The following is a 24,905-nucleotide window of genomic DNA, read 5'->3' as shown; positions in this document are numbered from 1 at the left end:
ATCTACTGTCCAAGGCCTATGCACATGGGAAGTATCAAGCCAATCCGTCAATTCATTGACGAGTTATTGATTGGAAACGATTGTCACACTTATTGTGACATTGACGTTGATCTAGTGACCCTAATTTCAATAGGGTTCATCTACTATTAAGGCCTATGCACATGGGAAATATCAAGCCAATCAGTGCATCAGTTGAAGAGTTATTGATCGGCAACAATTTTACATTAAGTGAGACAGTGACCTTGACCTTTGATTCAGTGACCCCAATTTCAGTAGGGGCCATCTTATGCCCAATGCCAATTCACATGGGAAGTATCAAACCAATCGGTCCCTCAGTTCACAAGTTATTGATTTGAGACACTTTTCACTCTTAGTGTGACATTGACCATGACCTTTGTCTTAGCGACCCCAATTTAAATAGAGGTCATCTAATAGTCAAGGCCAATGTACATGGGAAGTATCAAGCCAATTGGTCAATCCATTCACAAGTTATTGATCGGAAACACTTCTCACTCTTAGTGTGACAGTGACCTTGACCTTTGTCCTTGTGGCCCCAATTTCACTAGGATCATCTACTGGCAAAGACCAATGCACACGGGAAGTATCAAGCCAATTTGTCAATCTGTTCACAAGTTATTGATCAGAAACAAACTGGTTTACCTACAGACTGACATCTAGCAAAATATAGCCCCTCTGACATAAAAGGGGGCATAATAACACCAAAATCCATTATTAAAAGTTATATTAAGAATATATATAGATAATAAAGACCACAATGTGTAATTTATCAAAATTATTCATCATGTATTATATATATATCGACTATCAAGCATAGAAAATGCACAAAGAACTGCCTATTTTGAAACTATAGTATTTAACATAAATAATATACATGTATTCCTAGAATATTTTTATAACTTATAGACAACAGGTACACATGAGTGTAAAACATTTAGAAATTATTTTGGTGACATAAAAAGGACCATACATAACCAAGGAAATGTAACACTGTGGAGACAATAACATGGCCAGTATTCTTCTACCAGCTGGCATCTACCAGCCAATCTGATGACCACTATATGCGTAATACTTTCCAGTGCCCTCCTCCCCTTGTAGCTTCTCCATGACAGCCATTACCCCTCTCACACTGGTGACAGTGTCAATCGCGGCATCTGGCCCGCCCATATCTGTCCTCACCCAACCCGGATGGATGGCTGTTGCTAGGATACCTTCAGCCTTAAGGTCAAGGCTCATGTTTGTTGTGATCATGTTTAATGCAGCCTACAAACACAAGGTATGAGCAATTGGTTTTCCACAACAAATATACATATACACATGTCACCTATGTAAGCCTATAATTTGGCTTCTAAATGTATAATATCAGATGTTAGGCAGTGTACCTTCAAGTCTTGTGTTGACAATGAAAACAAATAGTTGGTTGGCAAAAACAATGTATTTGTTTAGAACAATTTATTTGTTCTTCATATTATGTTTTGTTAAATGTTTCTGCCAAGACATAAGCCCTCCCCTCATCTGGGGCAGGCACATAACTAGAACTGTAAACGTCATGCCTGAATGCCCCCAAATGTAGCATTCGAAGAAGTCATGGACAGTTCTGTGTGAAGCCCTAGTTTGTTTGTTTTTGTCAGTTATTCGCAAACATAACAACAGCTTAAGCTACAACATCTTTTAGGTCTATTTGAAAATTGAATAGAAATTTTAGGAAAAATAGCACTGTCACTGAGGTGTCTAAAATCACCCCCCCCCCCACAGTTCAAGAACTAGTTTCCAAACCCAATGAAGTTCCATCATTCACAAGGACAATAATTGTAAAAGTATGGAAGCAGAAGTTATTGCCCTCTTGCATTGTAATTCCCTTCATTGTGATCAATCGACCAATGAAATGTCAATTTGATTTCTCCTATAGTTTGCAAGATATGCCATAGACACAGTTAAAATGAACTTAATTAACAAAGCCAACTAATTCTCAAGATATGGAAGCAAAGGTTAAAGCTGTTGAGAACTGCACATCACCAGTATCAGATCCACCTACCCTTTATGTTCAAAGTTGATACCTCGTACATACTTCATGCTCTGGACAAAATGTTCATACAAAATAAAAGAAGGGTAATAACTCTAAAATATGGGAGCAATGTTTATGGTAGATCTATAACGATTCGGTTCGATACATCGAAAAACCGGTCCAACACCGCCGATTTGATTTCGATACCAATACTGCCAATTTCGGTCAATCAATCCCGATTGATCCGCATTTTAAACCTTACTTAAAATCCGTCGTCTAAACGTTCTTTTCATTCTTTTTTTGGTCAATAGCCAATATGGCATCCAATGAATGAATGAATTAATAACATGCTGAGCATTACATCAGCCGGTAAAATGGCTTCTTCAACCACGCCGAAAGACACACCATGAAAATTGAAATCAAAAGTATGGGAACATTTCGCGTTTCACGAAGGTTCTGATGCAAAGGCAACTTGCAAAACATGTTTTGTTGACGTAAGTTACCCATATGGTTTGTTTACTAAACTGTGTGCATTCTGTTATGAAGACAACTGGAAGTTGTTTATATACTTACATGATTTTTCTTGTTGTTTTTTTTCTTCTGTTTAACACATGTGATACATTGTTCATTTGATGTTATTTAAGAATAAATCAACAGGTAGTTTTGTTCAATAAATTTGTTACTTATAAAACAATGTTGCGTTTTTAAATTTTATTTCAAAATTTAACACTTTAAATGTACAACATAATTAGTTAATAACAAATACCAAACATATTAATTCATGCTCTGGACAAACCAAACATAAAATAGTTTGCATCATAAGCAGCAAATCGTTTAATTTGAATCGGATCGAAAATAATCGAATTGGACCATTTGGTATCGAAATCGAATCAAATCGAATGATGGGTGAATCGTTACAGCTCTAGTTTATGGTATGCACTAAATTTCATCCCTCGATTTACCTCCCTATGAAAAATATGCCCTAAATTTCATCCCTCCATTTACCTCCCTACGCAAAATATGCATTAAATTTCATCCCTCCATTTACCTCCCTATGAAAAATATGCACTAAATTTCATCCGTCCTTTTACCTCCATATGAAATTTCAAGCTGATGTCTCAAATAATTTAAATGTAATAATTAACAAAGGGAAATACCTTTAACAAGAGGGCCATGATGGCTATAGTTCGCTAACCTAAGAGGAGTTGGTTCATTCAATCTTTACCTAACGTCATTCAATCTTTACCCCCCAACCCCCCCCCCCCCCCCCCCCACCCCCAGGCAGCCATGTTATTCAACTGACCGGAACCATTTTTTAACTCAACTCTCGTATCAAGGAAACAAATGTTCTGACCAAAGTTCATGAAAATTGGGCGAAAAATGTGACTTCTAGAGTGTTCACATGTTTTCACTATATACATATAGAGAAAAATGCTCCGCCCATTGGCGGCCATGTTTTTTCACCGATCTGGACCATTTTTGAACTTGTCCGAGATGATTGGGCAAAAATGTTGACTTCTAGTGTGTTTACAAGGTTTCTCTATAGCCAAATAAGAAAAACTGCCCCGCCCACTGGCGGCCATGTTTTTCAACGGATCCGAACCATTTTTGAACTCAACCAACATATCATTAAGACAATCATTTTGACAAAGTTTCATAAAGATTGGGCATGAAATTTGACTTCTACAGTGTTAACAAGGTTTTTCTTTTTTTGACCTAGTGACCTAGTTTTTAACCCGGCATGACCCAGTTTCGAACATTATCGAGATATCATTGGGACAAAGCTTTTGACCAAGTTTCATGAAGATCGGAAAAGAAATGTGCCCTCTAGAGTGTTTACGAACAAATGTTAACGGACGGAGGGACGACGGACAATAACCGGTCACAAAAGCTCACCTGAGCAATCAGGTGAGCTAAAAACTGCCCCGCCCACTGGCGGCCATGTTTTTCAACGGACCAGAATCACTTTTGAACTCAACCAACATAGCATTAAGACAAACATTTTGACCAAGTTTCATGAAGATTTGCATGAAATGTGACTTCTACAGTGTTTACAAGGTTTTTCTTTTTTTTGACCTAGTGACCTAATTTTTGACCCGATATGACCCAATTTCGAACTTGACTGAGAAATCATTGGGACAAAGCTTCTGACCAAGTTTCATGAAGATTGGAAAAGAAATGTGCCCTCTAGAGTGTTTACGAACAAATGTTAATGGACGGACGGACAACGGACAAAGACCGGTCACAAAAGAATATGGAAGCAATAGTTATGGCTCTATTGCATTTCGATTTCCTTCAATGATACCCATCGACTCACAAAGTCTGAAGTTCGTACCTCTTAGCTTTCAAGATACCCGTTGTTGAAAATGTATTTATAACTAGAGCTTTGTCACACAAAACCCCAGCAAAGCTATATCAGAGGCGGATCAGACAAGCCAATTGCTACCGGTAAGATTAAGGGCACATTAACCAGATCCCTGATGTGGATCCCTGCATGTGACAAATGTGTCTTGCACATCTTAACTTCATGATGATGACATATTCAATCATCTAGGAAACCTACAACTCTTTTATGCTTCTGACATAAAAATGGACAGGGAACGTAACTAGGGAACATTATTATGGATCACTGACATATAAAGTATTTTACGCATCTACACTGGAAAGTTTCAAGTTTTAATCAAATCACTACAGAAATGTAGAATAACCAGTATTTTAATCCACCAACTTAGATTTTCATCCTAATTTTGGGGAAAATTGGGGCAGGTGGATGGATTTTATTTTTTAATTTTTATTTTTCATTTTATGTGTCGGACCTATATATAAGTAATGAAATGTTCACGAATTTGCTGGTTTATATGCATAAGCCTATATGTACGTATGTAAAATTATACGTATAGAATAAAAGAAATACACTATCAAAATTTGACTATTGTGTTTTATTTTACCCTTTTAATATCATGTTAAACATATTATGACATTCAATCAAACATCGACTTGACAAAACATTGACTAGACAAAGTATTAAAGAAAATACAAATCTGTAACAGAACCCTTTACATTATTGTTTCAGTATGACTAAATATCATTGATAAAAACATGATATGCATTCAATAGACAGCATTTACTATTTCAAGTTCAGTTTGTATTAATTGGATGAAGATGTTGTGAATGAAGACGATAACATTTAATATGGGAAGTTTCAGGGGTCTCCAATACTTAAGTCAATAAAGAGTTAAAGTTTCTGCACATTTTGACACCCAGTACCAATCTTTTACGGTTGTAACGCCGTTTCTACACCTCAAAATAAGAAACATTTTGTTGTTGTTATCCTTCGATCACTTAAATTTTAGGTATACAGACTATACGGACCATGGACCATCCGGCCCAGACTATATGGCCCAGATTAGCAGCCCATATGGCCTAGATTAGCGGTCATACAGCCCAGATTAGCGGACCATATGGCCTAGATTAGCGGACCACACAGCCCAGATTAGCGGACCATACGGCCCAGATTAGCGGACCATACAGCCCAGATTAGCGGACCATACAGCCCAGATTAGCGGACCATACAGCCCAGATTAGCGGACCATACGGCCCAGATTAGCGGACCATACGGCCCAGATTAGCGGACCATACGACCCAGATTAGCGGACCATACGGCCCAGATTAGCGGACCATACGGCCCAGATTAGCGGACCATACGGCCCAGATTAGCGGATCATACGGCCCAGATTAGCGGACCATACGGCCCAGATTAGCGGACCATACGGCCCGGATTAGCGGACCATACGGCCAACATGTTTTTTACGTCATGTACATTATTCAAAAACATGAATATACTACAATATTGTGCTACTATTGTACTATGAATGTGTTATAAATAAAACTAGAAATGAAACTTTTGTGTCATATTTTTGCAATAGTCATTATTACTCTCAGATTTTAAATTCATTTTAATGTTGTCATCAATTATTCATTTAAGCAGTACGCATCACGCAAAAATGCATTTTAATGGGCAGAATATATTTTAATAAAATTGTAAATTAATACTTATTACTTTTAAAACATGCCGTGTGGTGAAAATGGTAATAAAAATTTATAAAATACTTATTAAATTGAATACATGGCGCGTGATGAAAACGGTAATAAAAATAGCTTACATCACAAAAAAACTGCAATACTGTTTCTATATTAACAAATAAATGCAAACAATACATGCTGTATCAATGTATGTTTAGACAACACATGTTTATTCCTATTTAATGAAGTTGAGCAGTCAAACATATATTTTAAAATTCCAATAGGGGTATGACACTCAAATAAGTGACTGGTACGTTTGCATAGTGGATACGCCCTATTTATGACACCTACTGATTGATCTTATCTATTACAGTAATTGATAATGTACCCTAATTTATTAACACGTCTGTAAGTACCAATTAAAGGTAAAATGTGTTAATCGGTATAATTGTAGACAACAACAGCTTATGTTTGCATATCTGGTACGCTATTTTTAACATAAATATTGATTGATGTTGATAATTACACTAATGAATAATATACACTAATAGAGTGAGCACGTCTTTATTATATTGTTTGCTCTTGCACATTCGTTTGTATATATAGAGAGTTGTGTACCAGTGAGTTGCTGAAAGAGCGTTGTAGATTGAATGGACCCGTGTGAGCAATTGAGTGGAATGTCTGATTGTTAGTTGACTTGTATGTTATGTTTGTTCTTGAACATTCCTTTGTATAAAGAGAGATATGTACAGTGAGTTTCTGAATGAGTGTTGTAGATTATATGGACCTGTGCAATCGGTTGAGTGTAAATTTTTGTGTACGTTTGTTTGTTTGCTTGTATATTATAAATGATTGTTCATGTACATTCGTTTGTATATAGATCATCCATAATTGTTATAAATGTTTTTTTACAGACATTTGTCAATAAAGGTATTTAAACATATATCCATATTTTGTTATTGAACAGCTATTGTTGATTGCAATATCATTTTTGTATTAATACTTACTTATTAAGACATGGTACGTCCGCACATGTTCAAATTTAAAAAAAAGTGTGCTGTAATTAATGTCATTACAGCCACTAAATTATTTCAATTTATTTATTGATACATTATTGAAAGAAGTGAAACACAAAATAAATATAAATTCAGACAGGTTTGATATTGTTCACAAATCTGGGCCGTATAGTCCGCTAATCTGAGCCGTATATTCTGCCGTATGTTCCGCTAATCTGGGCCTTATAGTCCGCCGTATGTCCCGCTAATCTGGGCCGTATTGTCCACTAATCTGATCGTATGGTCCGCAAATGTTCAAATTGAAATAAGTATACTGTCATTACTGTTATTACAAAACTTTTAATATTTTATTAAATTTATTGATACAATAATGCAGGAGTGGAACACAAAATGAATATTAATTTTGACATGTTCCATATGGTCCGAAAATCTGATCCCTATGGTCCGCACATGTTCAAAATTTAAACAAGTATGTAGTCATAAATGTAATTAAATTAACTTTTGGTTGTAGTATATTTATAAATACAAAAAAATGAAGATGAACACGAAATGATAATTAATTTGAATATGTTTTGTATGGTCCGCTAATCTGGGCCGTATGGTCTGGGCCGTATGGTCCGCAAATCTGGGCCGTATGGTCCGCAAATCTGGGCCGTATGGTCCGCTAATCTGGGCCGTATGGTCCACAGGTGGAAGTAACGTACCCAGGATAGTATTTTTCATATATATATTTTTAAGGAGCCCAATATATTCAAATAAATATATAACATCATGTTTAATGAGAAAAAAATTGACAAAGAGCCATGAAAAAAAATCCCCACCCTCTGATATTGGAATCATAACAATATCAGAGGGTGGGGATTTTTTTCACGGCTCTTTGTCAATTTTTTTCTCACTAAACATGATTTTATGTATTTATTTGAATATATTGGGCTCTTAAAAAAATAAATAACAAAAAAATACTATCAAGGGTACGTTACTTCCACCTGTGGTATGGTCTGGGCCGTATGGTCCATGGGCGGTATGGTCCCTAATTAAAATTTCCGACGACCCCTGACGACGCTCGTGCACCGTTAAAAATCGATAAGCGTCTCAGAGACATCGAGTTGCAGATTTGCACTTCTCTATGTTTGAACAAATTCAGCTGGTTCGTCCTCAGTATTTTGCGGCTCAATTTTTTTACGGATTTTTTTTTCAAAATAAAAAAACATTTCTATGGCCTTAGAAATGTTAATGTAGTTACCAAAAAACACCTTAAAACTACCAACAAATCAACAAACCAACGGACAGCGTGACTGCAATATACCCAATGTCAAAATTCATTTGCAGGGGTATAACATGTAAAGGTTCTATAAGTTTTTAGAACTTAAGAAAACTTAAACTTTATGAAAAAAAAAAATCTCTAAAAATTATCTTGTTACCATGAGGCTTACATCGGTATCTTCAACCTATGAATAATCGCTAAGGTCGCTTTCAACTTGGCATAATGGATATGGTGTCTGCCTAGCAATCTGGAAGTCACGGGTTCGATCCCCACTCGAAGAGCGTTCTCTAGATCTTCCGCAAAGACACCAAGTACTGGTTATAGGCCCAGGAAACGGACTTCAGAGCCTTTTTATAAGCCTGAGGCTTTCGATGCAATCCAGCTAAAATAAATAGGTTTAAACTCAACTAAAGTTGCATTACAAGTTGAGATATTGATAATAGCCGCTCTGTTACATGACAGTGGGACAGACAGGGCTATTCTAGCAGCCTGATTCAAGAACACAAGAAGTATCTGAAATTTTAACAAAATCGTAGCAAAAAAATGTCACTGCTTTAAAGGCATTTTTAATAACATACCTTAGATGCTCTGTATCCGTAATATCCGCTGGAAGAGTTTTCTGAAATGGATCCAAGGGTTGTTGATATGTTTATAATGGCCGCACGGTTGCATGACATTGGAGCAGAGAAGTCGGCTCTTGCTGCTTGCTTCAACAGGGGTAAGAAGCTCTTCAACACAGAGAAAATATTTCAGCACTGAATACAGTTTTGGACATTGACAAAAAAACATGAAACACAGCTATAACAATGAATATTTCAAATAATAAAACATTAAAACACTCACACAAAAACTGCCAGGTACAAAATTTGCTAAAATGTGAACAATGAAAACACACCCTCTTCAGCTTTTGTGTACAATATTTTGCTAAACCATGTGTTCAAATATGCCCTTAAATGTTGGGTTACAAACAGACTAAATTATAGAAGAATTATTAACATGAACAACTGGCCATTTGTAGGCTTATACAAAGTCTAAAGGTGTGACTATTAGGCAAACTAAAAGATAAGTAGGAATTTATTCATGTCAATGTTTTCAATAACATTATCATGAAATATAAATTGTTTTTCATTGAAGAGGCCACATTTGTTACCTGACTGTTTAAAGACCAGACCATATAATGCATTTCAGCAATCATAAATGTCCAAAAAGGACATAAAAATTAATATGATTTTAAACCAATATGAACTAAACTTGTGTCAAAGATTAAGAATCTTCTTTTTTAAATAAAGGATTGTATAGCCAACCATTACCTTATAAGATATATACAGGCTTTCAATACACACACAAATATACGTACATGTCTAGCTATACTTCAACAGTTCGCTTGTGCCTTAAACACTGATGTTTCAGCTTTAAGAAATTTAAAACTGTATAAGCATTCAAATACACTAACCTGAACCACCATCAGTGGTCCAATGGCATTGGTTTCATATATTTTTGCCATCTCCTCACGACTGGCCTCATATATGTTGGTGCGATCGATGATTCCAGCATTATTGATGAGCAGATTCAACCCCTCGCCTTGCAATTTCGACTCCACAAATTTCTTGGCATTATCAATTGAAGATTGATCACACACATCTGCAATACAATTTTATGATAAAGCTGCTATTGAATATAGCTTAAAGATACCTGTCCACAGTTTGGTAAAATAATAATTTTCAGAAAAATTGTCATAGATTTTCACATGCTTTTTAAAGCATTTCAGGGCCCATGTTTTGCACTTTTTACGCCGAATATCGGCGGCTTCCCCCATGAAAAAAGTATTCTTTTTTCCCCCTTTTCAGCTAAAAATCCCCCCTCCAACAAAAAAAATCTTCTTTTTTTATACTTTATACCTATGTTGCCAGCTGGTATCATGCTACTAACCTTTGATTAAATGTATATTTATGTAAATCACATTAAAATAAAGCAATTTTAGGTGTTGAATGGTTGGTGAAAAGATCTTCTAAATTCCCCTTTTCGCCCAAAACGACGTGAAATTCCCCCTCATGAGGGATGTGGGTGGCTTCCCCTGGTGGCAAGAGAGGGCCCAGCATTTATAATATTGATCATAAAAAAGAAATGTGGTTCTGAGATAGTGCATTTTGCTTTAAGAGGGTCTGAGTTCAAATCCTGTAATTCAATGTCAGTATTTATCAATATATTTTTTTACTTGCTGTTGTAATTAGCTTCGACTAATCAAGCAGTAGAGGTTTGTTAGTAAACACATTTTTTAAATATGAACAAGAAATGTGTTTGTCAGAAACACTATGTCCCCTAATGCGCCACTTTGATTTAGTTTAAAAAAAATATCATTTGGCAGGTTCAAATGATTATCTCCCTTTAAAGCTTATTACTTCCCTGTGATTTGTTTTTTTTACCTTTGACCTTGAAGGAAGATCTTGACCTTGTGCAGCTCCATGAGATACACATGCATACCAAATATGAAGTTGTTATCTTCAATATTGCAAAAGTTATGGCAAAATGTTAAAGTTTGACGCAAACAAACATGCAAACAAACCAACAGACCGGGCAAAAACAATATGTCCCCCACTATAGTGGTGGGGGACATACAAATCTGTGAGCAAGGCCCTTTAAGACATACATGTACAATTGGTAATAGTATATCATATTAGTGTTTTCAAACTGCCCTGTTGAGCATGTAGAAAAAGCAAAAGGTTTTATTGTATGGACTGTCTAGTGATAATAAGCAACTGTTATGGTTGAATTAGTGACTGTTGTATCATACCTAACTTCAGGACATGCACTGACGGATTTCCTGTGGCTAACCCTTTTAAATCCTGAAAATATATTTCAAGTGTAACAAAATGACACACAGTTTGTTAAAGCCCTCCCCCCTTAATCATTGTTATTTTGAATCTTAGATTAAAGTGCATTATTATTTTGGCGAAATCAAATTCGACTTTCCATCTATATTGTACCTTATTCATCTACTTCTGTAAATCTGTGGTATGCGTTTAATTTGATTTCATATACATATTATATCCGAAAATGTTAACAACCGAACAACTACTAAACGTAGCTCATCAATATACCTTTGCAGTGTCCGGCTGTCTGCAACAAGCGAAAAGAACTTTTGGTGGCGACTTGAGAAGAAGGAACTGTTTGACAAACTCCAGACCAATCCCTCTGTTGGCACCAGTAATCAGAACAATCTTCGGGGACAACATAGTGACTTACGTACTATTTCTTAACCTTTCGTGTTAGGTTTTCTTGTGCCACCTATTTTCGAGGTTATCAAACATCAACTATGGACGAGTTTCAGATAGTGAAATCACGAAAAACAAATAAAAAGAAGACGGTTGTTGCTAATGTAGAGCGAATTCTGAAAACAGTTTATGATATTCGGTAGGTTACAGTGAAGCATGTTGCGGCCAACAATATTTCAAAAATAATGAATGATTGTTATAGGATTTCGCGACCTGGTCGATAGGTAACATACACAATTTATACTGATTATAAAACCACTATACTCGAAGTTTGACATTGGCAATGTAGGTTACAATATACTTAAAGATTTTCTTAACAAATTCAATGTAAAAGCAATAAATGATAAAAAAGTCAAACTTTTGCTCAAAGAGATCCTGGGTACGACTAAACTGCGTATATGACTCATATCCACAGATATGACTTAAAAGTGAGGATATGAATAGACAACTGCTTTTTAAATGTATTTGCCTTTATTTTTGTTGTATGAAAATCGTTCAGTGGCAAAAATACACGTAGCTCATATGTAATGTTACAATCGAATGAATTTAAAAGCGTTTTTCATGGGCATTTTAATTTCAGTAACTCCAAATTCATATCCGCGAATATGAACGACCAGTCAGAACACCGCTTTTATAAAATTGCTATATTTTGCGGCAGTCTTAACAGATTGATTATATATTGTGAATTTTTAGTTCAACAGTGATTTGTTCATAAAAACTGCAAAAAAACGCATAAATATTGCCTGTATTTGTTCATATTAGCACTTTTCTTGCATATCCGCGAATATGAGTCATATACACATTTTAGACGGATGATAGAGATACTCATAACCAATTAACCATACCTTTTCTAAAAAGAGCATGTGGTATTTAAGAAAAAACTCAATGGGAATCAAAGGTCACTGTTTTACTGACATCTTTGTCGTAGATGTGCCGGACAGAATTCTCATCCATTTATTTCTGAGTTATGTGCCCTTGATATTCGCCATAGCCCATAGGCATTGATGCTGTTCCTGTGATTAAGTCATGCAGCGGTAATTTTAGTCAAGTTTCTTAAAAATCTCTTGTTATGTATCTAACATTGTGTTTTGTTAGAGAGCAACCTAAGAAACATGACTTAAATTAACACAAAACAAACAATCCTGTTGGTATATAGATGTCAAGGTGTTCCATATTTGCTGCTTGCTTAAAAGTATTGTTAGTATGACGTACAATGCTTTTACTGGTAGATCTAAGCAGTCACTGTAGAGAAATTACATAATGGGCAAAGCGTTGTAGATCACTTTGTTGTGGGATTAGTCAATATAGAAATATATATGTAATGTTTATTCATTATGTGGCTGAAATTCAAAACCTGTACTAACTTCTAGAGACACACTCCAATAAATATAATAAAAAATAATAATTACAACCTTGATTCAAATCTATTTTATGTAAAACAAACACACTTGAGTTTTTAACAGTAATATTTCAATAATCGCATGTATGCATCTAACAAATGACCTAATCACATGTGCACGGGGCATTTCGCCCTTTCCAGGCCAAATCAGACTACAAATCAGAGGATTGCTGGTTCGATTCTGGACCAGCCGCATATCATGTTTGGCAATTTATCATGAAATCCTTTGTACAGCCTTTCTCCCTCTGTCTCTTATCCAGTTTTATTCAATTAATATATTTTCTTTAAAAAAAAAAGAAAAAAGAAGAAATAATCAACATTTAAACATATACTGACTTTTGGTATTTTTCATCTTTTACAGATGGGAACTTAAGTCTACAAGTATTTTCACAGAGCTGAATGGTATGCGATTTCTGTTTAGCTCACCTGATTGCTCAGATGAGCTTTTCTGACCGGTCTTTGACCGTCGTATGTCCGTCCGTCCGTAAACATTTGCTCGTAAACACTCTAGAGGCCACATTTCTTGTCCCATCTTCATGAAACTTGGTCAAAAGCTTTGCCCCAATAAAATCTCGGCCGAGTTCGAAACTGGGTTGTGCCGGGTCAAAAACTAGGTCACTAGGTAAAAAAAAAAGTAAAACCTTGTAAACACTGTAGAAGTCACATTTTATGTTCAATCTTCATGTAACTTGATTGAGTTCAAAAGTGGTTCCTGTGTGTTGAAAAACATGGCCGCCAGTGGGCGGGGCAGTTTTCCTTATTTGGCTATAGAGAAACCTTGTAAACACTCTAGAAGTCACAATTTTTGCCCAATCATCATGGAAGTTGGTCAAAACATTGGTTCAATTGATGTGTCGGACGAGTTCGAAAATGGTCGAGATCGGTGAAAAAACATGGCCGCCAGTGGGCGGCGCATCTTTCTCTATATGTATATAGTGGCAGTTTTCCCCATTTGGCTATAGAGAAACCTTGTAAACACTCTAGAAGTCACCATTTTTGCCCAATCATCATGAAAGTTGGTCAAAACATTGGTTTTATTGATATCTCAGAGGAGTTTGAAAATGGTTGGGATTGGTGAAAAAACATGGCTGCCAGCAGGCTTCCTGAAAAGTCCCAAAAAGTGCCTGTCAACCGGACAGGCTGATGGAAAAGTTTGCCTGTCCGGACAAAAATTCACCTGACCGAACAGCGTGAGTTTATAATTGAAGAATAAAGTAACGTTTAACTCATATTTATTGCAATGTGCAGCCTGTGTACAAGTACACTGATAAAGTAAAACAAAACGTTTGCGTGTTCTTGTGATTAGAGTGTATGATGGACAACAGCTTTAAATTATAGTCAGACTCAAAACAAAATAACAAAACATGACTACACATTGATTAGAAGACTTGCACCGTATTGGATCGTTTCAACATACGTCACAAAACATATTGATTGACTCGAAATTCACAAAAAGAGGGATTCTAATGGAGTGTTTTTCGTTCTTTTGGCAAGTATTAGACTTTTCGGTATTTAGTCACAATTTTTTTTACCTGTCACAAGGACTGGCGATATTAGAAATTTCGCCAGACCATAAAGAATTTTGCCGGACAAGACCGGCGGTCCGGCCTTTTCAGGAAGCCTGGCCAGTGGGCGGGGCATTTTTCTCTATATGTATATAGTGAAAACATGTGAACACAGTAGAAGTCACATTTTTGGCCCAATTTTCATGAAATTTGCTCAGATCATTTGTTTCCTTGATACGAGAGTTGAGTTCAAAAATGGTTCCGGTCAGTTGAATAACATGGCTGCTGGGAGGGGGGAAGTTTTGTCATTATGCCCCCCCCCCCCCCCCTTCAAAGAAGAGGGGGTATATTGTTTTGCTCATGTCGGTCCGTCCGTCCACCAGATGGTTTCCAGATGATAACTCAAAAGCGCTTATGCCAAGGATCATGAAACCTAATAGGTACATTGATCATGACTCGCAGATAACTCATATTGATTTTTAGGTTACTAGGTCAAAGGTCAAGGTCACGATGACCCGAAATAGTAAAATGGTTTCCGGATGATAACTCAAGAACACTTATGCCTGGATCATGAAACTTCGTAGATACATTGATCATGACTCGCAGATGACCCCTATTGATTTTTTAGGTTACTAGGTCAAAGGTCAAGGTCACGGTGACCCAAAGCAGTAAAATGGTGTCCGGATGATAACTCAAGAACGCCTATACCTAGGATCATGAAACTTCACAGCTACATTGATCATGACTCGAAGATGACCCCTATTGATGTTCAGGTTACTTGGTCAAAGGTCAAGGTCGGGGTGACCTGAAATAGTAAAATGGTTTCTGGATGATAACTCAAGAACGTTTATGCCTAGGATCATGAAACTTCATAGGTACAATGATCATGACTCGCAGATGACCCCTATTGATTTTCAGGTCACTAGGTCAAAGGTCAAGGTCACGGTGACCTGAAATAGTAAAATGGTTTCTGGATGATTACTCAAGAACGCTTATGCCTAGGTTCATGAAACTTCATAGGTATATTGATCATGACTCGCAGATGACCCCTATTGATTATCATGTCACTAGGTCAAAGGTCAAGGTCACAGTGCCAAATAACGTATTCACACAGTGGCTGTCAAGGTCACGGTGACTCAACTTAGAAAAATGGTTTCTGGATGATAACTCAAGAATGCTTACGCCTAGGATCTTGAAACTTCATAGGTATATTGATCATGACTTGCAGATGAAATAATGATGAAACTTGACCAGGATGTTTGTCTGGACAATATCTAGGTCAAGTTTGACATTTGGTAAAGATTGAATGAACCGACTCCTATCAGGTGAGCGAACTAGGGCCATCTTGGCCCTCTTGTTGTTTTCTTTAAGGAAAATTATAATGCAAATATCCTTGGGGGACAATTGTTGCATTTTATTTTGCGTAGTTGTTCAACTCAGATTTTGGCATTGTTTTTTTGTGTGTAAATATTCAATGAAATGTTGAGAAATTTTTTCTTCATTTGGCCTTAATGAATAAAATGAATTTTTCCACTTTTTAATTCATGTCAAAATGTATACATGAACAGAAAGTGCCCATGACAATCTACCAATTGCAGTCAATTTACTAAAATGCTTAAACATTTTTCAAGTCAGAATTTCCTGTAATCAAACAGTGTGTGTATTCTCCTATTCTTTTTTATATAAAGCAAGTAATAATACACATTGATACTATGATTGTTTTCAATATTTATAGTAAAGATATAATATGAAATAATACTATCTAAGAAAATGTTTTCAAGTTGTCCTTTCTTTAAAAAAAATGTGATGCTTTAAAACGTTACATACATTGTAATTATTGTTTGTAAGATATTATTGATCTTGTTTTTCAGAGTGCTTATTGCCATATTTAGAAGCCAGTTGTGGTATGTGTATATTTCTCACTAATGTCAATAATAAGTCCCATAAAAAAAAATGTTGTATGAATTGATGTTATGTTAGAGATTTTAGCTTGACTTTTCGAAGAAAAATGAGAGCTATACTACTCCATTTTTTATGGAAAAAATACAGTGATCAAGAACAGTAACTGTTTATAGTCTTCTTTTTTAATTACCTCCCTTTCTTTCATTTCTATATATTTTATTCTCTACAGCATAACTCCAACAGTATATAACTAATTGATCCTTGAAATATAAATAGATGACACAGGTGCCATGTTTTACAAATATTATTCTACTCTCTAAAACAAAGGTTGTCATGTAAGCAAACACATTTTGGCAGGGATTTGGCACTACTGTGACAAGCTCTTGTTATACTTAGAAAATTAATTTTTTTGTTAAGTTTTGTGTCCACTTTATTCCTAAAGTATCAAAGCTATTGCTTTCATACTTGCAACACTTACTAACTATCATAAGGGGACTGTGCAGGCAAAGTTATGTAACTCTGACTGGCATTTTGACAGTTGCCATAACTTCTTTATTTGTGATCAGATTTGATTCATACTTTGACAAAACAACACTTACCTGACATACCACAATGGACTACACCCAAACCATCCCCCATGCCCCACCCCACAATCCCCCCCCCTAAAAAAAATTATTTTTTTCCTTTTTTTCCCTTTTTATGCCCCCCTTCAAAGATGAGGGGGTATATTGTTTTGCTCATGTCGGTCTGTATGTCCGTCCATCCACCAGATGGTTTCCGGATGATAACTCAAAAACGCTTAGGCCTAGGATCATGAAACTTCATAGGTACATTGATCATGACTCGCAGATGACCCCTATAGATTTTGTGGTCACTAGGTCAAAGGTCAAGGTCATGGTGACCCGAAATAGTAGAATGGTTTCATGATGATGACTCAAGAACGCTTATGCCTAGGATCATGAAACTTCATAAGTACATTGATCATGACATGCAGATGACCCCTATTGATTTTCAGGTCACTAGGCCAAAGGTCAAGGTCACGGTGACCCGAAATAGTAAAATGGTTTCCGGATGATAACTCAAGAACGCTTATGCCTAGGATCATGAAACTTCATAGGGACATTGATCATGACTCGCAGATGACGCCTACTGATTTTCAGGTCACTAGGTCAAAGGTCAAGGTCCGATGACCCGAAATAGTAAAATGGTTTCCGGATGATAACTCAAGAACGCTTATGCCTAGGATCATGAAACTTCATAGGTACATTGATCATGACTGTCAGATGACCCCTTTTGATTTTCAGGTCACTAGGTCAAAGGTCAAGGTCCCAGTGACCCAAAATAGTAAATGGTTTCTGGATGATAACTCAAGAACGTTTTTGCCTAGAATCATGAAACTTCATAGGTACATTTATCATGACTCTCAGAAGACCCCTATTGATTTTCTGGTCACTAGGTCAAAGGTCACGGTGACTCAACTAAGAAAAATGATCTCCGGATGATTACTCAAGAACGCTTACGCCTAGGATCATGAAACTTCATAGGTATATTGATCATGACTCGCTGATGACCCCTATTGACTTTCAGGTCATTAGGTCAAAGGTCAAGGTCACAGTGACTTGACACAGTAAAATGGTTTCCGGATGATAACTCAAGAAAGCTTATGCCTAGGATCATGAAACTTCATAGGTACATTGATCATGACTCGCAGATGACCCTTATTGATTTTCAGGTCACTAGGTCAAAGGTCAAGGTCACAGTGCCAAAAAACGTATTCACACAATGGCTGCCACTACAACTGACAGCCCATATTGGGGGCATGCATGTTTTACAAACAGCCCTTGTTTTTTTTTTAAATATCATCTAATAAATGACCACACCCCCACATTATTCCCCCTCTCCACCCCCACCCCCCACACACAAACAGATTTTTTTTTAAACATGTCTGGCAGACATGTTAACATGATGTGTTACAGGGTCTGGCAGACATGTTGACATGTTGTGTTACAGGGTCTGGCAGACATGTTGACATGGTGTGTTACAGGGTCTGGCAGACATGTTGGCATTGTGTGTTACAGGGTCTGGCAGACATGTTGACATTGTGTGTAACAAGGTCTGGCAGACATGTTGACATTATGTGTTACAGGGTCTGGCAGACATGTTGACATTGTGTGTTACAAGGTCTGGCAGACATGTTGACACGATGTGTTACAGGGTCTGGCAGACATGTTGACATGTTGTGTTACAAGGTCTGGCAGACATGTTGACATGATGTGTTACAGGGTCTGGCAGACATGTTGACATGGTGTGTTACAGGGTCTGGCAGACATGTTGACATGGTGTGTTACGGCCTGGGTAGCTTTGTGGAGGCTCACATTGCTCGCTACCAGCTGGCCTTGATGACGGCTCTCAGAGATAAGTTTCAGGTGGGACTAGTAGTAGTAATAGTAGTAGAAGTACTACTGGTAGTGTTAGAAGTAATAGAAATAGTAGCAGTAGTAATAGAAGTAATAGTGGTGGTTGTAGTGGCAGTGGTGGTGGCAACAGTTATAGTAATAGCAGTAGCAGTAATATTAGTGGTTGTAGACATAGAAGCAGAAGTAAAAAGATACTTTTGTTAGGAATCACCACCATATTTTTAACCCTATACCACTTAGATACATATTTTGACGGATGTGTGATCTCTTAAAAAGTTACATTTAGTTAAAGACCTTTTTTTTACTAACCCATAGATACTGATGAGCAGGAAACAGCCTAAAGCCTGAACAGACTGCGAGCTACTCGCAGGCTGTTCTGATTTTATGCTGGTTGCAAAAGCCATTTTCACTTCGCTTCTTATGGGGGAAAGGGTTGAGTGGTTCTTGCTAATAAATAAATATAAATAGGTCCTCGCTCATCAGTAAGTTATCATGGACCTTATTTCCTCTTAATTTTGTTTTGCAAATGTTTCCATAAATATAGGACTTATATTTAACAAGATGATATGTATGATGACAGTTTGAATCCCGCATCATGTATGGAATATCACTTAACATGGAATTAGTAACCATTTTTACTTACACTGAAATTTTAATGATCCATTAAAATAGTGCTTAAAAAACGTCAAAAAATCATCATTACACATACACAGTAATTTAGATGATTCATTAAAATAGTGCTTTAAAAAACATGAAAAAATTCTTAAGTGTATAATATTTGTCTTATATGTATTAATTCAAAATCAAAAGACACTCATATGGATGTTTACCTTCACTTTACTCTTTCGTCTTATCATTTGGACTACCTTCATTTGTGATCCAGTTTGATCTTCAACCTAATAATATTTTCTAATTTCTAATTATATAATCAAATCATAGTGTTTTGGGGGCTTATTGAAGTAAACTGGTATTGAGTGCGTTATTCCTCAAAAAATGGTCGGGTTTTTTTCCATTCAATTCTTTTACATTTATATATATTCACAATCACAGCCTTTACAATAAGTTGTTCTATTGCTTATGGAAAATAATGTCTCAAGATACAAATAGGAAAAACATAATTGTAATTGTCTAGTATCAAGATTGTTTCCACATAGCGTAATTATCTTAGACCTAACACACACACAAACTTGTTTTCCTGCTGAGTAATGTGTTGTCCTAAGTTAATTTTTTTCACTAATCGTTTGAATGTGTAAATTGCCTTAATGGGCACTATTGTGCTTTGAACGACACTTAGTATTGCAATAAATGATCATTACTTTAGCAGACTGTTATATCTCATTGATCAGTTTTGAAAAAAGAATTATCTGTATTATAAAAAATTATTGCATAACTTATGCATTTGCATTTAGGAATTATAGGCATACACCTAAATCAAACCTATATACTCATTTTGTATACATGTATCACTTGGGACCCAAAATCAATATATCTCATTGTGTTTCAAAATTAATTTTACTTTATATAAAAACGATATGCTTTGTTCAAGAAACATTGGAAGCCTTGTCAGTTTTCATTAATTGATCCATTGAATAAGTCTAAAATTATGTTAATGTAAAGGTCAAACTGAGGTCAGGTGAATGTGCTGAGTGTTTGCATTTCCATTGATTTCAGAGCAAAGTGCCATTCAGGAATTGTGAAGTGTATGATCCGATATTTATCACTGAAGAACGCACCCTGCTTCAAGAGCTTGGCTTCACTGTTCTGATGACAAATGAGGTTGGAGTGTTTTGGTTGTAGTCTTATATTATTTACAGTTTGTTTTTAACAGTCTTTTTATATGAAAATGGACTGGATGTCATATTTGTTGAATAATTGGAATCGAATAAGATTACAGTAAATCATACACTCGTAAAACAGACAATGTTCATTATATTGTTATTAAAAAAATTTATATTTTACCAAAGACTTTCAACATACAGATAAACAGAGCACTATGTCAGATGAACATTATTGGGCATTGTTTTCTTTATATTTCTTGTTATAATCTCTCCTGAGCACATAGCTTTTAGGATATTCATGGTCTGTATGTACTAGATGTGAATAAACCTTCTAAGGACATGCTCATTAAACCCTTGACAAATTTTAATGAAACTGCACAGGAATGATTCGTGGACAAGCCTCTTTCAAATTTGTTCTCATCATTTTGGGAGGTTGCATGTGTTTGTCATAAGAGCTTACTGGTCAAATAGATTTGAAAAATGAAATCTTGAATAATCTCTGAAATTGCAAGGGTCTGGAGTTTATTATTTGGTGTTTAGCATTGCTTATTGGTTTTCTACTAAGTTTGTTCAAATCCTACCCATGATATTTGAAATGGCTATAATCCAGGGCTAACATAAATTATGTAGACTCTTATAGCAAAATAATTTTTAATATCTTTGTTATTTCACACCACTAGGCACAGAGGTGTAATATATACCACTTTACATTGTAAGGTTGGGATCTACCAAGTTTTTATGCCCCCGGATCGAAAGATCGGGGATATATTGTTTTTGGCCAGTCTGTCTGTCATTCATTCATTGTGTGTGTCCCAAAACTTTAACCTTGGTTAAAGTTTTGCAATAACTTTTGCATTATTGAAGATAGCAACTTGATATTTGGCATGCATGTGTATATCATGGAGCTGCACATTTTGAGTGGTGAAAGGTCAAGGTCATCCTTCAAGGTAAAAGATCAAATATATGGCTTCAAAGCGGCGCAAAAGGGGGCATTGTGTTTCTGACAAACACATCTCTTTTTTTTCAAATCATGCCCCTGGACTTAAAATGTACACTGCCCTGAAGGTTAATTGTTTCCCTTATTTGTAGTGAGAACTTAAAAAAATCGTTTCTGAAACTGCATTTCCAAAAGGTTTGGTATTTGGCTTGTAACATCACATGGGGGTCCTCTACCAAGTTGGTTTAAATCATATCCCCTCTGTGGGGCGATTGCTATACATGTATATATATAGTGAAAACATACCAACAGTATGGCATTTGGTATATTACAGTCTTCAACTGTCTTACAGTCTATAAGTCATTTTGACAGAATATATTATGCATATTAATAGCCATTGTCAAGTTACTGTCATGATTTTGGCGTAACGTTTTGCTGAAAACTAAGATTTCATAAATCATATTGATGACTTTGCCATTCTTCAATGAAGTTGCTACAAATCTCTGGCCCTTTAGGCCTTTTTGTGTCAAATATAGATTTTTTTTCTATGATCTCAGGTGAGCAACATATGCCCTTTAGACCTCCTTGTTTCAAATATAGATTTTTCTATGATCTCAGGAGGGTAAGAGAATGTGTAGGCCTGACGCGATGACAGTTTTCTACCTGCCTCATTGTGGTAAGGCCCTATACAACAACTTGCTGTGGGCCAACTGGGGCCCGGGCCTGCAGCACATCATTGTCATAGGCAACAGCTTCACAGCCATGACAGAGAGGTGAGCATGTATTTCTGGTGGCATTGTTTTATTGCCTCATGTTCACAAATAATTTATTTAAATTGAAAATAATTACATGACAACAAAAATCAATTTTCAGTGACATCAATGTCAGTTTTCTGTCATGTATTGTCCTTTCAAAATCGATTTTCTTTGTGGGCACAAACACTATAAATTGATGGCAAAAAATCAAAATGGATATTAAATGCATTAAAAATTTATGTAAGATAGCTGTGTGAGTTACAAGTAGATACTTGTGAATTAAGTTTTGTTTTCCTCACAATGTGACTGTTCAGTTGTCACCCAAGCCATTGCATCCAAACACTGTACAAACCATCTTGAACAAACCTGAATAGTCCTCTGTTAGTGGGTTATAGGGATGGGTCTGTCTGTTATGGATTTGCTATACTACAGTTTAATTATGTCCAATGAGAACCATAAACTGTTTTGTTAATAAAAATGACAAATTTCACACAATATATGTAACTGTTCATTATGTATCATTCCATTCATGAAAGCATTTGAGAACCTTAATACACTAATTTTACCAGTGGATCTTCTTTTTTCTCACAAAAATAGACCAGTCTTAGCAGTTTAACATGCAATCAGTTAAAACTTGGTCATAGCATAAACTATTTATCTTACAAAGGATGATTAATTTTTAGATATTATGAATGCCAGAAGTTATAAAACCACTGTATTTGTGCGACAATTAAACTTTTTAAAACTGATATCATTTAAAAGTGTTTGAGATGCTTTTATATTTTCCAGGACTCCATTTCGTATTCTACAATCAACTGCCAAATATGTAGCCAATGTAAGTTGTACGAGTATTGTCGCTTTAACGTAGATTTATTCTCTCTAAATTGACAATTTCACTAATAAAAGTTTCATGTTCATCCCTCAAAATGTAATGTTCACCTGTAAAACCTTGTGTGTCCTTGCACAATAACCTCATTGCTGTCTTCAAGGAGAACGCTGTAATAAGAGGTGAAAGGTAAACAGCATTTTTTTGTTTCAAATCAGGCTGGTCTCTATACCTTCAATTTGTTTCCATTTTAATTTGCACATAATCATATATATTTTTGTTTATTGATGGTCTTCAAGGAACACTGGCTTACACCCAGATGTAAATGTTTGAACCCACGTTACTTGCTTATTATCAGCTTTATATGAGTATGACGATGCAATTTACTGTTCTTTTGCTGCATGCATCTCCATGCAGGACTTGATGCACAGTCACTTCTGGAAAACTTTGTTAATATTGTAGGCAGGTATTCCTTGTTTAAGGACACAGTGTAGTGATAGGTTCTACCTTGCATATCCGAGGTCTGGTGATGATGCCAATTGTTAACCAGGTTTTCCGAAGGAAAAAACTGGTTATTAGATTGGCGAATGTCGGCGGGCGGAACAAGCTTGTCCCGGCCATAACTTTGTTGTTCATTGTGAGATTTTAAAATCATTTGGCACATGTGTTCACCATCATTAGACGGTGTGAAGCGCGGAAAAATCAAGTCGATATCTCCAAGGTCAAGGTCACACTTCGAGTTCAAAGGTAATAAATGGCCATAAATGAGCTTGTCCGGGCCATAAATATGTCATTCATTGTGCGATTTTAAAATCATTTGGCACATTTGTTCACCATCATGGGACGGTGTGTGTCGCAGGAAAGAAAAACGTCAATATCTCCAAGGTCAAGGTTACCACGACTAAAAATAGATTTATTTTGAAACAAAGGGGGTTAATTATAAACAATCTAGTTCAGTTTGAGTTGTCTCCCTTTATCAGACTTTTTTTCACATTGAAAACCTGGTTTTGTGACAATTTTGTCCCTTGTTTTCCTTTGCTTTTCAATGACCAGGTACTCGTAGGTTCTACCTTGCATACCCAAAGGTCTGGTGTAGATGCTCATTGTTTTCCTTTGCTTTTCAATGACCAGGTACTCGTAGGTTCTACCTTGCATACCCAAAGGTCTGGTGTAGATGCCCATTGTTTTCCTTTGCTTTTCAATGACCAGGTACTTGTAGGTTCTACCTTGCATACCCAAAGGTCTGGTGTAGATGCTCATTGTTTTCCTTTGCTTTTCAATGACCAGGTACTCATAGGTTCTACCATGCATACCCAAAGGTCTGGTGTAGATGCTCATTGTTTTCCTTTGCTTTTCAATGAACAGGTACTCGTTTTTCCCATGAAATGGACTCATGGGCAGCTCTGTTAGCGTACAGCTTTTGAGTTCTAGGTTATATCTAATTATACATTTTAAACTTGTTTGTTTTACCATGATTTTGGTCACATACCGCTATATCTATTACTATTTAAGATACAGCCATACACAAAGGAGCAACCCCTGACCATACCTGACCAGTTCTCTGATGTATTCAATGACACAAGTGTTCATTCTTTCCCCACCAACTTACTTGACACTGTGCGAGATGCATTATGGGATGACAATGCTGAACCGGTCTACACAGAACAAGATGCAGAAATTATTTTTAAAGCACAATAGTACATGATATCACATTTCAATGAAATAAAGGTCCAAACTTGAGAGACTTTGCTTATTTCTTCTCAATAGTATTACATGTTATATTCAAGG

At 36.2% G+C, this 24,905-nt stretch overlaps 2 protein-coding genes across 3 annotated transcripts; one reads left to right on the top strand and one right to left on the bottom strand.

Annotated features, from left to right (window-relative positions):
• Positions 1 to 727: 727 nt before the first annotated feature.
• Positions 728 to 11,573, bottom strand: LOC127880065 (C-factor-like). Its single transcript, XM_052427300.1, has 5 exons — positions 11,425 to 11,573; positions 11,118 to 11,169; positions 9,780 to 9,967; positions 8,905 to 9,054; positions 728 to 1,281 (listed from the first exon to the last, which is right to left on the bottom strand). Exons 1-5 carry the CDS (start codon positions 11,557 to 11,559, stop codon positions 1,054 to 1,056), a joined length of 753 nt encoding a protein of 250 aa, XP_052283260.1. The 5' UTR covers positions 11,560 to 11,573; the 3' UTR covers positions 728 to 1,053.
• On the top strand, positions 11,550 to 24,857 carry LOC127880021 (SRR1-like protein). 2 transcript variants are annotated; one of them, XM_052427235.1, is made up of 8 exons: positions 11,550 to 11,737; positions 13,359 to 13,399; positions 16,374 to 16,406; positions 18,721 to 18,830; positions 20,493 to 20,597; positions 22,155 to 22,309; positions 23,081 to 23,126; positions 24,630 to 24,857. In XM_052427235.1, exons 1-8 carry the CDS (start codon positions 11,640 to 11,642, stop codon positions 24,813 to 24,815), a joined length of 774 nt encoding a protein of 257 aa, XP_052283195.1. In that variant the 5' UTR covers positions 11,550 to 11,639; the 3' UTR covers positions 24,816 to 24,857. The 2 variants fall into 2 exon arrangements, with proteins under 2 accessions (XP_052283195.1, XP_052283202.1); XM_052427242.1 differs by having other exon boundaries at positions 11,663 to 11,737; positions 18,687 to 18,830.
• The last annotated feature ends 48 nt before the right edge of the window (positions 24,858 to 24,905 follow it).

This window comes from Dreissena polymorpha, chromosome 1 (assembly GCF_020536995.1).
Source record: "Dreissena polymorpha isolate Duluth1 chromosome 1, UMN_Dpol_1.0, whole genome shotgun sequence".
In the NCBI taxonomy this organism is placed as follows: Eukaryota; Metazoa; Mollusca; class Bivalvia; order Myida; family Dreissenidae; genus Dreissena; species Dreissena polymorpha.
Note: the sequence above shows the minus strand (reverse complement) of the source record. Positions and strands in the feature narration are given on the sequence as shown.

Coding starts and splice junctions, on each gene's coding strand:
- LOC127880065 (XM_052427300.1), bottom strand. CDS start 11,559: ATGTTGTCCCCGAAGATTGTTCTGATTACTGGTGCCAACAGAGGGATT. Junction 11,170..11,424: donor GACAGCCGGACACTGCAAAG/GTATATTGATGA, acceptor ATATATTTTCAG/GATTTAAAAGGGTTAGCCAC. Junction 9,968..11,117: donor AGTGCATGTCCTGAAGTTAG/GTATGATACAAC, acceptor ATTGTATTGCAG/ATGTGTGTGATCAATCTTCA.
- LOC127880021 (XM_052427235.1), top strand. CDS start 11,640: ATGGACGAGTTTCAGATAGTGAAATCACGAAAAACAAATAAAAAGAAG. Junction 13,400..16,373: donor TATTTTCACAGAGCTGAATG/GTATGCGATTTC, acceptor CTTGTTTTTCAG/AGTGCTTATTGCCATATTTA. Junction 16,407..18,720: donor ATATTTAGAAGCCAGTTGTG/GTATGTGTATAT, acceptor GGTGTGTTACAG/GGTCTGGCAGACATGTTGAC.